Source organism: Hetaerina americana, unplaced genomic scaffold (genome assembly GCF_022747635.1).
Source record: "Hetaerina americana unplaced genomic scaffold, ioHetAmer1.1.p SCAF_9, whole genome shotgun sequence".
Taxonomy (NCBI): domain Eukaryota; kingdom Metazoa; phylum Arthropoda; class Insecta; order Odonata; family Calopterygidae; genus Hetaerina; species Hetaerina americana.
In genome coordinates, this window is record NW_027287538.1 from 76,681,221 (window position 1) to 76,696,786 (window position 15,566).

The 15,566-nt window shown below is 44.5% G+C and overlaps 2 protein-coding genes across 3 annotated transcripts in view; one reads left to right on the top strand and one right to left on the bottom strand.

Annotated features, from left to right (window-relative positions):
* The window catches only part of inaF-D (trp-interacting inaF-D), a 48,571-nt gene extending 33,352 nt beyond the window's left edge, over nucleotides 1-15,219 (top strand). Inside the window, exons 1-3 of one of the 2 annotated variants that reach the window (XM_071597618.1) lie at nucleotides 790-1,516; nucleotides 9,378-9,660; nucleotides 14,843-15,219. In XM_071597618.1, coding sequence (XP_071453719.1) covers nucleotides 1,174-1,516; nucleotides 9,378-9,655 — 621 coding nt within the window. In that variant the 5' untranslated portion in view covers nucleotides 790-1,173 and the 3' untranslated portion in view covers nucleotides 9,656-9,660; nucleotides 14,843-15,219. Of the gene's footprint in view, nucleotides 1-789; nucleotides 1,517-9,377; nucleotides 9,661-14,842 lie in introns of those variants that run through there. The other variant, XM_071597619.1, reaches the window with a different exon arrangement.
* A 75-nt stretch (nucleotides 15,220-15,294) lies between these two features.
* LOC139698727 (nuclear pore complex protein Nup133-like) overlaps nucleotides 15,295-15,566 on the bottom strand; it is a 54,200-nt gene continuing 53,928 nt past the window's right edge. Inside the window, exon 23 of the mRNA XM_071597620.1 lies at nucleotides 15,295-15,439. Coding sequence (XP_071453721.1) covers nucleotides 15,309-15,439 — 131 coding nt within the window. The 3' untranslated portion in view covers nucleotides 15,295-15,308. The remainder of the gene's footprint in view (nucleotides 15,440-15,566) is intronic.

Here is a 15,566-nt window from a genome sequence, read left to right on the forward strand (position 1 = left end):
CACCGCCGTGGGTGCTCGTCGCATACGTCGCAGGGGTGCCCGGAGCAACCGGAAGAGACGCGGCGGCGGCCGTCGAGGGGGGAGTGCATCGCCTGAGCAATCGTCCGTACGCAATATTGCGTATGGGCCGAAGAGGAATCATCCCGTCGGTCGGTCGCAGAGGAGACGTGGCGAGGATCAATGTTTGCAGCGCACGTTCATAGAGCGGCGCTCGGGACGGGAGACAGACGCTATAAATAGAGAGGGGCGGCGGGAGCCGGTTCCCGAGGGGGCCTGCGAGGGACGAAGAGAGGGCCGGCAATCGGAAACATCGCGGGGGAATCCAGACGGTCGAAGGAGCAATGGCGATTGTCCAGCGGGGTCAATGAGCATCGAACGGACGCCTAGGCTGGGGAGAGGGAGAGAGAGGCCAATGGCGATCGCCGGTCATTCGTCCGACACCACGGATGTCAGTGGGTAAGGAGAGGCGCGCAGTGCCGCGTCATCCCGTTCTCCTTCCCTGCAACGCTTCGCAAATACGGTGCGAGGGGTCGCGCACCACGGGGGGGGGGGGGGAGCGGCACCCACGTGGGGAACGACGATGAATCCACGCGTGCGAGAGGAGGGGGGGCGCCGTAAACATGGCGCCCTCCCACCCCTCTCTCCCTGGACCCGTATTGATCGAGGGCGCGGCTGGATGAGAGCGAGGCGGAAGGGCGGGAGGGGGGCCTCGTGTGTGTGTGTGTGTTAACATGAGACACCCCTTCCCCTCCTCCACCGGACACGTCACATCCGGGGGAGTAAGGGTTCTAGTTGACCGCCTAAGGAGGACGTGCCCCCCCCTCTCCCTCTCTATCTAAGACGACCCGGGGTGCCGATACCCCCCGTGGACCGAGTCGGCAGCCCACATCCCGGGCGGAAAGAGGGGCGTGCGACGTTGTTTGCCTCCCCGCCGACGGAGGGAGTGCGGAACATCTCCGGAGAAGGGAGCAGTCTCTCGCCGCGAGTGGAGGCCGAAGATTGGTGCACGCGAGAAGAGAACAGGGGGCAGCGGCGGACGGACGCCCTGAGAGTCGGCCACTTCGGGGGCGCTGAGAACGTCGCGCCCGCCGCCCGAAGGCGGTGGTGCTGTGGCGGCCGTGCACCAGCGTGGCGGGCTTCCCGCACTCGGTGCGTCGCAACCGCCAGGGCAAGATGAGCTCCCGGTCGGGGGGCGGTGGGGGCGGCGGGGGCGGGGGCGTGGTGCACGAGGGCGAGGGCGGGGGCGGCGTGAGGTTCGCCGGAGAGGAGTCCAAGGACCGCCTCTACGAACGCAAGCAGAACAAGAAGATAGTGCGGGTGCTCACCGTCATGGCGTACGTGTTCTCCGTGTCCCTGGCGGCCATCATGCTCTCGCTCTACTACGTGTTCCTGTGGGACCCACGCTCGCGGCCCCCGGGGCACCACAACGCCACCGCCGCCCGCCTCCAGGGCCACCTTCAGGCGCCTCCCCAGGCGCCGTGCTCGCCCCCGCCGCCGCCCACTCCCCATACCCAAGGTACGCCCCATCTCCCCCCGGATGCCTCCCGGGGGTGGCTGCTGCATTGCTTCGTGGTCCACGCCTCGGGAGGGCCAGCGCCTGCGACTCCGCCGCTATTAATACCGCGACACAGCATCGCATCCCAAAGACATCGTCGTGGTTCACTCGCAAAGGATCGCCGCGACACGCCCACGAGGGCCGAATCACGTGCCGGGTTCTCCCCGGTCAACCCTACTTCATTACGGGCATCATGTACATCCGCGTATTTCCGAAAAAGAGCGAACGAAGTCTTTCATTTTGGTGGTTCTTCCGATGAATTTTACGAAAGAGCAAACCGAAACATGGAACACTTCAAGTCATTTAAATTCGCTCCTATATAATGGGTACATTCTCATGGGATTCCTCCTGGGTCATAGTGGGCCACGTCCCTCAATTTGACCTTTCAAACCCCTGCTAGACACCACAGCTCGTAGCGTGTGCTTTCTCAGGGCAACCTCCTCACACGGCTACAGATTACATACGAGTTATTCCACAAATGAATAAACGCGCACATATAAAAGCACGTGCTTGTACGTCATCATATCACAAACACAATGTTAAAATAAATAGAGTAGAAATGCAAAAAATATATTGTAAACTAAAGAAATTTTCTTCTGTTTGGCCGAAGGAAACCGCGCCTCAAGGATGTCCACGCGCATGAACGGATGAAGGCGACGCCCGGGGGCGTGCCTCACAGAGGAAAACAGTTTGATGTTATTATTGTCAGCAGTCTACCTTGTTATTGTATATTTTATATTCAGTATTTAGTACCCTGCAAGGCACCACTAAGTTGTGTGGCAGGCGGTGAGTACACACCAGACTAATTTTGACCCAAATATGACCCTCATGATCCCTTATCATTTGTGGAAAAATTGCATCATAAATCTATCTGTTCTACACTTAATCTCTCTAATTTTATTAGCATGATCTCTCCTACCATAATACGATGGGGGTAATAATACATTTTAAACCTCAGTGCTAAAGAGACCTTCCAATTTATGCAAGAGCTTCAATCTGTAATTTAACCTTTGCTCCGTGAGTTATTCCCAGCCTAGCTGCTCTAATATTTTGGATACCCTACTCAGTTTATCATAACATTTTACCAATGTAGCTCCTCTACACTGCTCGCAATCCAATCCGTCAATCAATCCAACTTCGTGAGGATCCTACAGGGACCATGTATATACTTCTAACATATTTTAAATGAGGTATAACCAGCGAAAGATAACATTTCTCCTTAAATAACTAGCTTCTCCTCCAACTAACGAAACATATTTAAAATAAACGAGCATTTCGGTGTAAACAGAAGCCCTTTGAGACACTCGCAAATGTCATCGCGGCCTATACCTTCCCGTCAGCGCTTTTGCCCTTTCCCGAATGCGCACCATTCTTGGGCAGGACTCCGTGCGCGGATAGCGACCTCCGAGGTTCACGCAGAGCATGAAGTAAGGCCTTGCCCACGATGCGCGGCGCCCTCCACCCGAATGAGGAGGGCGACAATCCGCCCCTCTGGCAGCGAGGCGCAAGAATTCTCCATCACATTCCGCATTACATTCAATAATTCTCCCCATCCGTATTCTGTTCGCTTCTCCCTTCATTCCCATTCCCTCCCTCCGCCTCGCCATCTGCCCGACATTCTCCCTTCTACACGCATCACAATCGCCGGCAATCGACTGATTTCCAGCACGGCCACATGGCCTACCCTCTCGCTATTTCTCCCAACATCATCCTCTCCTGTTGAGACATTTGTACTCTTGATATTCTTCCTTTTTTTCACTCCACTGCAAGTCATCTACAATCTAACATCTCAAAATCATCCATCCAAGCTGCGATTATTATTTCTATTGGAATATACCATTATATATTCTATTGCGTCTATAACTATTGTGTCATTTGCTAAAATCTGATACCTACAGAAATCAAATCAAGATACTCTTGTTAGTCATAATTACATGTATTCACTCATGGCATTGTGCGTATTTAAAGGTAGTTTCTGGACGTTCCATAACAACTGCTAACTTCAATGTCTCCTGAAAAATTCCTCTTTCTTTTGCTTAAATTAGTTCCTTCCTCATTCCTTCGTAGCTTGCTGCTTCTTACACTGTCACTCTATGAACACGGCACAAAATCCACGAAGCGCACGTCCTGATTATGCTTTCTATCTTCCTTTCTATTAATGCTCTCATCACTGCAATAGCGCAACGTGTTACTCTCCATTTCCTAAAGCTTCCCCTGTTTAGGCGTTTGCTTAATTGGGCACCTACTGCTGAAAAATTTTTAATATTACCTTAGCTACATTCAAAATCAAATGTCTATTCCTACAGTCCTCAAATACGAGGGTCATTTAAAGAGTTCTCGGAATGGAATAGAAATAAACGACTTACCTCAGTGACCCTTATTTTATTTTTCAACGTAGTCTCCCTGTAGAGTTATTCACTTGGTCCAGCGATGTCCCAATGCCCATATTCCATCTTGAAAATTAGATTCCTTCAGGCCTGCAAAATGCCTGTCTACTTCGGCTGTTTGTCCTTTGTTTGAAGAGAATCTCCGTCCACCGAGAAAAAGGTTTTGAGCTCGAGGAAGAGATGGAAATCTGGTGGATCCAAATTAGGTGAATAAGCGGGGTGTGGCAACAATTCGTATCTTAGTTCACGTATTTTTGCCATCGCGACGACACTCTTGTGTGGGCGTGTCTTTATGAAAGATGACTTTCTTTCTTGCCAAAAATGGCCTTTTTTCGTGTTATGTTTTTCTGTATTTTGTCCAGGGATTTGGCGTAGCATTGTTCAATATTGTTTGAGCAGTGGAAAGATAATCTACCAGCAGAGTCCATTTCACATTCCAGAAAATTGAAGCCATCCATCACCTTTCCGGCCGACCGTGTTGCCTTTACTTTCTTTGGTTGCGGTGGTGATACAACATGTTTCCACTGCTTTCACAGCTGTTTTGTCTCTGGGGTATAGTAGTGGACCCAAGTTTTATCTGTGGTTACGAACCGGCGCATAAAGTTTTGTCGGTTGCTCTTAAAATGCGTCAAACGTTGTACAGACATTTCCATTCTGATGCCTTCGTGATCCTGCATCAAGAGTCGCAGCACCCATCTTGGAGATGATTTTCTCATATCCAATTCCACTTTTAAAATGCGATATGCCCGTTCGGATGACACCCCAACAGCTCCAGCGATTTCTCGAACTTTCACTCGGCGATCCTCCATGATCATTTTATGCACTTTTGCAATAATGTCTGAGATAGTGGCAGATTTTGGTCAACCACCATCCGAATTATCATCTAAGCTGCCTCGACCAAAATTAAACTAGTTTGTTCACTTGGCAACTCTTGAATATGAAGGAGCGGAGTCTCCCAGTGGGTTCTGAAAGCCGCAATGCATTTCCTTTGCGCTAATATCTTTTTTTACAAAATATTTAATCACTGCTTTTTTCCATCTTCACAAATCACTTCGCGGGAACAACAACAACAGAGGGGCGTCCGCACCACCACAGATTTCATCCCGGAGTACTGATGTGGAATGTGACTACTCATACCTATTACTACGGAATGCACTGACATCTGGTGGTGATTCCGAGGACCTTTAAAACTACCCTCGTGCATCTTCTTCACACTTTTTCGGAACGGGAGTCAAAATTGACTTCTGGCTAAGTTCCTTTCTCATGAAAACTGCGTTTAAGCCTTGAGAATCCCTTCCTTTCGATTTCGCCGAAACTCTTTAGCAATCCGGCGGGGTCTAATCTATTCGCCCTCCAACTATGATTCGACCACATTCCCCATCAAGGCGCTTTTTCAATCTCGCTACCTCTCAATATTCCTGGATAAGGGTATACTCCCTAATCATCTTTGCCATTGCGCTCTTCTCAGTATTTTCTCCACCTTTCCTGAATCTCTCTGGATCTATTAATAACTCATCTGTCTAATGAAAACGGTGCAAAGGCTTTCGCGGCGTGAATATTGTGAAGGCTTCCGGGTTTCACCGCGCGTGATGCTTTCTGCTGACAAAATTTTCGCTAATGCTACAGCTGGCGTCTTCTGGTCGAAGTGACGATGCGATTTTGGCAGTCCTTATACGTGTATTGCGTTACACTTAAGAAACTGCGTTTTAGCAGAGAGCAACACACGCGAGCAAACCCCGAACCATGCAGCCTTCACGGTATCCGTCATATCGTCTTTTATAATAGGTATAGTTTTTCCCTTGCAGACGATTCTCCACTCTGTTATGTTGAGCCTCTACTTTTCCTTGTACCTGAAATTTATTTTGGTCAAGTCGTGGAATTAAAAAAAACTTGTTCGAGTGGGAAGTGAAATGGCATTATAAGTTATGATAAAATAGTGTGCTACAGGTTGCGGAAAGATGACACGAGTGACTGGCACAGGCGGTAAAAGGAAAGTGTATCATTTGCACTCTTTCCGAAGCCTTCTTTGAATTTAACCAAGTCAAGAATTTGAGGTAGCATGCGTACATTGTTTATCTATAAACATGTGATTTTGGCCACCTACATGGACGTTTTATATTTCGTACGTGTAAGATGTATGGGTTAAGATCATTATAAATCAAAGGTCTATCATGAGCAAATATTACGCAGAAAAACCAACATTTTCGGTTGGAAACCTTAAAAATAATAATATCCACTAGCTGCTTTTTATCAGAGGTCCTATGGAACGTCGAGAACGGTGATAATGGCATATTGCGTCTTCAAGTCATAAAAGATCCGATCTCAAGCGCTAATTTTTATTTCCCGCGAGGTCACTGCTTCTCGCCAGGAAAGCCACTCTCGACCCAATCGGCGATTGTGATTTTTAAGCTGTGTCCTCCATAAATCTGGCACCAAATCGTTTTTTAATAACGTGCGTCATTCACCAGAGTCTTTGCTGGGAACTTTCGGAGACACGATTACCGGTGCATATCTCAGCTAAAATTTGCAGTTTGGCACTTGGGTTTGGCGTCAGGGTTACCATCTTTTTGCATCAACCGAACGCCATAAATTTTTTCCTGATCGTAAAGACGACGAATGAATTAAGATCGATTGTATTTCTCATTCAATTTTTACGCAAAAGTCTTAGCAAAGAGAGCCTGTCATGACTTTTCTAGGTAAGATTGCTCTTAGCCTCCTCTTCCACGTCGTAGCATTAGGTAATAATTTATTGAAAACAGGTGTAAGACGCTACCAACTATTAATTGTCTTGAATTCTACACATGTGATGAGGGAAGTCGCATGCTATTGCGTCTGTCATTCTCACAGGCATTCGAAATTCCGTTACTGCTAACCTCAGATCCTTTCAGTTTTATAAGATGAAACAGAAGACTTCATCCCCCAAACATTATTCAGTGTTTCTTTCCGAAATAATCGACTAATTGCAGCTACTCTGTGCGTGTTTTGAAGCACCCATACAAAAAAGGGTAGATGTTACGCTACAACTTCACACTCAAGTTCACAGTGACTGAAGAATACTCGATCGCGCTCCAATAGATAATCTTTTGAACTAGTATCTGGTGGGTATTTTTGATCACTCTACCCATCTTGAAAACGTTTTTGATCATCTACCACACTCTTCCGCGTTTCATGTTAAATGCAAACATTAATGAAATATATTTTTCGGGAGTAAGAAATCGGCAATAAATATTGCCTGTATGCAAACAGTATTGCAATTTCTGTCGGTGAATAATTTTCCTACGTGATTAGTTTCTCTAAACTTTGACTAATTCGCTTAGAAGTTGATAACGACACCCCTAATAATGCCCCCTGCTACTGCCAAAAAATTTCTACCATATCTAGTCGACGGCCTCCTATTTCAATGCTTAGCATTACTCTTTTATTTCTGGATAGCATTACTAACCCTGTTTTGTCTCAATTAATTGTCATATCTTCTTATCGCACTGGTTCTGTTATGCGCCCAGCAATTATTTTATTATTAATATTAATTAGCACCCCCGCTAGGGTGTTCATACACACTAGACTGCTTCCGATCTAAAATTCTTCTCCCCTCTAACATGGTGGGATGTTATTCTGATCCATAATCGTTCGCGGAAAATATCACATCTTCAATCTATTTGTTCTTAATCTCTCTCATTTTATTTACATACTCTCGCCTACCGTAATTCGATGGGGGTAATAATATATTTCAACATCACTGCTAAAGAGACATCCTTCCTATTTATGTACGAGAATCTGCTATTTAACCTTCGCTCCGTGAATGGTTCCCAACTTAGCTCCTCTGATCATTTTGACACGCAACTCAGTTTCTCATAACAACGTTTTATAAATATATCTCCGATACGCTGCACGCGATCTAATTCGGCAAGCTATCCAACTTCCTGAGTATCCCATTCACCAGCAGCATTTTATAAATGAGGCGTAACGAGCGAAAGATAACCTTGTTCTCTAATTTCTTTCTCAGCAATGCACCAAGGGAATGCAACAAGAATGTGGACGCGAAGATAGTTTCACTACCAATCCCTTATCGTTCGTGGAAAAAATGTCCTCTCAAATCTATCTGTTTTCACTTTTGTTCTTCACATCTCTCCAATTTTATTGACATGATCTCTTCTACCGCAGTACGATGGGGGCAATAATACGCTTTCAACATCACTGCTATAGAGACCTTACAATTTATGCTAGAGCTTCAATCTGCAATTTAACCTTCGCTCTTCCTCGAGTGATTCCCAGCTTAGATGCTCTAATATTTTGGATACACGACTAATTTTATCATAACAACGTTTTACAAATCTAGTTCCTCTACGCTGCACGCGATCCAATTCGGAAATTAATCCAACTTCTTGAGGATCCCATATACTTGCAGCATATTCTAAACGAGGCCTACCCAACGACAGATAATAAATATTCCTCCTTGACCTTTTCATCTAATTCTAATAAATAATAATTTTTGTTAGCTTTTATTCCCCGTATATGTTTCACCCAGGAGAGATCGTGAGTGAGGGTAACGCCTAGGTATTTAAATTGAGCCTCGACATTCCATTTCGGTGTTCCCAATGCAGTAGGCATTCGGGGGAGAATTTCTCTTTTTCCAACAATTTATGACTACGCACTTTTTAAGTTTAATTCTAATTGCCAAGTGTCGCACTAGCGTTGTATAGCATTACGGTCATTTGCGAAAGGTTTTTAGTGAAACCTTAAGTCAATGGTAGGCAATGGATTACAAAACAGTCACTCCCGCGCGATTCCCAAATGTCTCCTACGACGTTCTGCCGGCGCATGTGGGCCGTCCCCCGAAGCTATGAGTCAGGAGAGTGCGCCCCGCCGCCCTCGGAGACTCCATTGGGCGTGAGAGAGGCACAGAGGGAGGATGGCCTTGTCGTAGATGTTTTACCTGATCGGTGCCAGCCAAAGAGATATTACTAATTCAATCAATCAGCAAACTCCAAAAGTAAGTTATTCAGCCGTTTCGATACATCCGGGGGCACATCGTCCAGAAAACCATAAAGGTACAAATGGTCGTCTTGTTCCACAATTTCTGGCCACGATTCCGCATTTTCAACGAAAACTTCCGTTTGCTGTCGGGGCTATACTGCATCCGACAATTATTATAGCGTGTTCACATTAATAATAGTAATACTCGGACAAAATGTACATTACAGTATCTGAACTACAACTTCATCACCCCGTTTCACGATATTCCTTCCCCAACTTCCCGATGAGAGTACAATCCTCCGATCGACCAACCCCCGCCAACGACGACGGTGCCATTGCACCCCGACCTTCCTACCCCACTACTAAACCAACCCTCCCCGGTCGCGACTCGGAAGTGGCGAAAAGAGAGCGAGCGGAGGGACACCTTTTCGCCTTTGACCTCTCCCCTTCCCCGCCCGCAGGTGGTGAGGGGGCCGTGGGCGGGGAGAACCAGGTGCCGCCGCCCCCGCTGACCATGTCGCTGCCGCCGGTGGAGCTGGCGTCGGAGGGGCGGAGGCGAGAGGCGCGGAGCACTCTAATGGAGATGAGCACCACCACCCAGCGGGCGACCACCACGGGGCAGCAGGAGAGGACGACGACGCTCCCGCACGCCACCACGCACCGCGCCAAGGGCAAGGGGGGCGGTGGGGAGGTGTGGACCGGCGGCACGCCCCCCCTCCCGGCCGAGGTCCACGCCTAGAGTCGGTAAGAAGTCGGGCCAGGGTGTCTCGGTGCATCACTTATTGCACGAAAGACGGGCCGGGCAGATTACTAGTCCATTCGACGGCATATTACTCACGGCTGTTCCCTCTCTGAATAAGTCAACGCGTTAATTTAAAAAAAAGAGGAAACTAAACGGTGTTCTTAGCTACTTCACCCACCACCAAAGAAATGGGCAGACATGAAAAGAGGAGGGGACAACGGAATTGCTCCCGAGCGCTGTCTCTTAGCCAAAAGATCGGGACATACAACGCCACGGATCCCGTATTACTTAAGTTTCCTTGACAACTAAGTGGTATGAGCATCGCCCCGTCAGGTCCGTAGTTCTATTCCAGTTCAAAGAAACTTTTTTCTGCTTTGAATCGGCACCCTTCAACCATCCTCATTACTCTTGTGTTGGTCGTTCAAGTGTTTAAGCCACTTCTCCCGATGCTTATGGGAGATAAGTACATACTATATGTAGCTTCTCCTTACGGCCACAGGTTGTGCCACTGAAAATTTTAAATCATCAACCCTCGCGTGGGTTTCGCGTTTTTGCCAATCCTTGAAGAACTTTAAAAAATTATTTTACGCGATCTTGTTCAGCTCCTCCTTGGATGCAGTCTTCATCTCGTCAATCGTAGCGTAGCTTTCATGGGCTTCTTCAGTTTCGGGAACAAGAAAAAGTCACTGGGGAATACGGTGGCTGCGGCATCATTAGTGTTTTGTATTTGGCCCTAAATTCGCAGTAATGATGTTGCGCGCAGGGGCATTGCCATTGTGCAAAAGCCAATTTTTGTCCTTCCACAAATCCGGGCGTTTTTAGTTGATTGCTTTGCGCATAACTTGCAGGTAATATTCCTCATTTACCGTTCTACCCTGTGGCAAGAACTCAACGCACCAGGCCCCTGCAATCGAAGAAAACTTTGAGCAAAACTTTCACATTCGACCGAACTTGGCGCGCTTTTTTCGGTCTTGGCTGGTACTGCAGCTTCCATTGGGATGATTAAGCTTTAGTTTTCAAGTCAAAACTATAAACCCATTATTCGTCACCAGTTTTGAGCAAATTTGAGTCGTCGCGGACAGAGTCCAAAACCTCATTAGCAATGTTAATGCTTCGCTGTTTTTGGTCGACATTGAGTATTTTCGGTACGAATTTCGCTGCGACCCATGTCATGCCCAAATCATTGGTAAAAATCGAATGGCACGAGCCAATCGATTAGTTTAGATCTTCAGCAACTTCTCTAGCGGTGATTTGACGATTGGCCAATACTATTTGCTTCACTTCAACAATGTTTTCGTCTGTTGCTGACGTGCTCGGGATTCCGGCACGCTCTTCGTCGTTCACATCTTCTCGGTCATCTGAGAACAAAATGTACCACCGATAAACGTTGCTTCGGTCCAAGGTAGATTCTGCATATGCCACCGTCAACATTCGGGATGCGTCCGCGTACTTATTTACGTTTTTCACATAAAATTTGGTACAGATTCTTTGATCCATTTTTTGGAACAGGCAAAAATCGAATATAAGCCAAAACACGTCCCGGAAAAACAGCTGTTAACAACTGAACACTCAAAATGGCCGAATTTTCTGGCACAAGTGAGAGACCTAGCGCCACAAAAAAATTAAATATACGTGACCCGCGGAAATTCAAAATTCGCTATACTTTTCGAACAGACCTCGAATATTTACGATGCCTACATTCACCAACAAGTCGTGGACAGGGGCTATCGTGATTGACCGTGTGACTTCTTCAGGGCTCGAGTAATTAACTGCCCTCCCACACATTCCCCCTCCTTATTTGCACTGTATAGGTAAGTATCTCGATATTGGTAAAAATAACAATATCATATGATCTTGGTCACTTAAATGCATATTGCACTAACACTTTTACGGTGACGAAATGATTTAGAGCAAACGGAAGCAGCATATAAGGCATTACAAAACTTGGCAGTCGCTTGCACGAAGTATATGGGAGACTAATTTCTTCACATAGTTGAGGCCCTTTTGACAATTGGGGAATAGGTGGGTTACTTGGTAGTAGTAGGCTATTCAGGGAATAACCAACATTTGATTCTTTCATTCAGCCATGCTTACAAAATAATCAACGCACTGCGTGAATTTGGAATGGATGAACAAATACCTGAAGATGACGTTGAACGTCGAAACCCGGGTCATATCGCAATAAATTTTCAGAGGAATCACAAAGTTACTATTTATTCATTTCCAAGAAGAATGTAAAATTGAAGAATTAAGTCTTCCAGGTTATATTCCTCGCTCGTCCATATTTATGGGACAAAAGTTTTGCCAGAATCGCAGTCGGTGCCTACAGGTCAGAGGTACTTTTGACCTAATGATGCAGACTGCAACGCCAGCAAAACTGTTGTCCCATAAATATGGACCAATGCAGAGAAAATCCCAGAAGACTTAGATCTTCAACATCTGCATGCATAGAAGACTTTGCAAGGAAAGTATGTTAGATGTTTTACTGATAATAGCATAACCTATGCTAGGGAGTCAGCTAAGCTCAAATTACCATGGCAAGAGCACCACAAAAAAATTATTTACTTCTAGGTTAAATAGAGAAAAAACAATAATATTGAATACCACCACATCAAAGTCCACACAGACTGCTACAAAGAACATTTTAAAAGCTTAGAGCAGAAGACTGCATCATAATAATTAGAGTAACATCTACATCTACTTAATACCCCGCAAGCCGCCGCAAGGGCGTGTGGGGGGGGGTAAAGAGTAACAAGTGATCACTCACAATTATTTTAAACCAAGGGTGCATTCTAATTCTTGAATTATTTACGTCATCACACTGGGTTGCCAACGTGAATTTCACATCCGAGTTCTCTAGCAGAAAAGGGCCAGCAGCAAGCATACCCGCGCATTGAACACACCAAGTGTGATCAGCGCTAATGTTCAAGCGGGAGAAGCTCGTGACAAACATTCCAAAGTGAGGATCGGAATGCACTCCTAATGTTTGCACTCATTCCATGAGACACAGCATTATGTTTTCAACACACCTCACCTACAAACACGCACATTGGCATTTTATGCAAGCAATCTCTTAGAGCAACCATGCAAGGAAAATGTCACGAATTGTTAGAAGCTACAAAAAAAATGTTGCTAGAATATCATAAGGAACCAGCCACTCGCCTGTTAATCCATAGTGGTATCCTTGTCCATTGTGTTGCCGTCTCCTGACAGACTGTTAATCACCTTGCCCACAAATTCTACAAAAGTGGAAACCAATTGGTTCTTCATGCCACCATGGCCAAGTTTGGCATCAACTTGAGGAGAGAGTGGAGGTTTCAATAATTTAGTTATAAAATTTTCTCTCCCTGTGGGGAAACAGTTAACAAAGCAATAGAGCTTTATTATAAACTAACATTTCAAAAAAAGTCACTTCCAAAAATGTATAGGCCCATGAAACGTGAATGCATTGTAAATGTAACTAATCTCCCATTCAGTCCTCGTAAGCGAGACTTTCCTGGCTGTGTATATTATTGATCGCCCACTAATAACGCAGACTTTCAGGTCTTAATTCTAAATGGATCAATTGCAACCCAGGAATGAAATTATTAGTGGGCTGCTTGGTACAAAATGGTAATACCAGCAAGCAACCAACATATTGAGAGCAAAAATCTCCAAGCCATTACAAAAGTTTTTGTTCTGCATAAGATGTGGCTGCTTGGTATGTACAGCAACTGCAAATGCAGTGATGAGAGACACTGACATCTGTGGCATCACCGCGCAAAATACCCACGAACGATCCTTGAATTAAAGGCGGGTCTATCTTTGGCGGATGAATCATTTTTTTCAATTTACAATATGAACTAATAATGAATTATTGATTAGTAATGACATATTAATAACCTTAATAAAGACAATGAAGGCACAAAATTGTTCCAATTGCCCCGCACCAAATTATTATAATACAGGGTGAGGCAACATGTCTTCCTTTTTTAATAAAGCAAAACCCCTTCAAAAAAGGAATGTATGTATGTCGCTGCACCCTGTACTGTAATGAATTAATTTCATTTTTGCTAACTTGATAACCACTTCCAGTTTCACTGAGCCAAGTTTCATCTTTCCGTATCAATACTTAAGAAAATTAAATAACTCCTTTTGATTGCATCTCTCTCAGCACCGAACAGAATGCATCCTTTCACTGAAGATTCAAATGATATTCTCAAGCTGAATAAAAACAGCACACGGCCACTTTGCCCAAGGATATACATACCTCAATAGCCTTTTATGCATAATTCATACATGGCATAATTCTTCATTAATTATAAAGTTTCCCTCAATAATTTACTGAAAAATCAGAGTATTGCCTTTTAAAAAATAAATCACAGTTATCTGGAATATTCTGGGTTTTACCTTTTGAGACAATCTGCCAATAACAGATCCAAATGAAAATTACCTTTTTTACAAAACTGCCCAGAGTCAATTTAAGGTGAAATAATAAGTCAAAGGCCAAAAGTTGAAGATAACATGCTCCCTAAACCATTTGTTTAAGAGAAAAAAAGCTCTAAATTCAAATTGCCCAATTACATTGCAGACACACTTTAAAATGCAATAACATAACTGGTTTGCAAGAGAAGATTGAGAAATATGAATAAAATTGTTAAATTATCCTTCATAACAAGCCAATTTCAGAAGGTCAACATCCATCAAAACATAATAAATCCCAGCACTACTGCTGAAGAGGAAGTTTAACACCACATTTACAGTAGCTCGGATAAATGGTATTTGAATTATCATCATTGAAATCCCTAAATTGATTTTGGGTGAACACAATACTTACCCTACATCATGAAAAAAGAAACATATCAGGAGAGAATAGAGCCGAGAGAAGTAATAATTAACAAACCAACTATGGCAACAACCATGACTGCCACCACTTTATGCACCCAAGGAATTTTAGATATAAGGAGCTACCATAAGGAAATAACAAACACGAAATATTGGCACAGAGAGGGTGCAAATATATGACTCCCTCCAAATTACAGAAGTGCATCCAAAGAGTTTGTTGAGAGACACAATAGATTGTGAAAAAAGTATAAAAGTAACCTTTAAATCGATCGCAATCTTAGGAGTAATATTTAATCCAGTCAATTGGTTCTTTGTGGTCACCTATGAATCCACTATATGATCTCTCTCTTTCGTTTGCAGGGAACAACGCAAGCAGCATCAACGACTCCCACTTACATGTTAATTTGAGTGGCCATCATACTTCCTGCCCTCATGATGGCAATTATCACTCAATGGAAGGAGATGAATGATCATTTTTCAAATCCCAGTTGTGTCTGAGATATTTAATGGACCATTTCCACAGCTTTAAACTAGTATTCTTCAAAATAAATGGATGGGATCAGAGAGGTCACCTTTATAGGGTAAACCTTACCTTAGTGACATTTATACTTGTCAGTTATTTCTAACTGAATGTTAATACTGTTAATCTTTCTTAGCCTATTAAAATTTTAATAATATTAAAATTGAAAGCAACAATTTGTACAGTACATTAACAAATATATTTTATTACAACACAAGGTGAAAAAATTACCAATTACTTCAGGATATAAAATTTTTCCATAGCATTCCAATTCGATTAGATGGCAAGATGGGAGTCGGGTGAACTTCAGAGTTTCATGTAATGCTCATAACCAATTTGGAGGAGATACTGAAAGCTCTTGCTGTCCCTCAGTGTCCCCAGATCTTCCATAGCCATGACTTTATCGATTGGCGGTAGAACTTCCAGCGGTGTTTTCCCTGCCAAGAGAGAAATAAACGAAGATAGGAAAACAGGTTAAGTACACATTTCAACAATCGTGGTAAGTGTTGGTCTTCATGTTTAGTGTTCAACTGCTACGGTCATTTGAACAGGCGAAAGAACAGT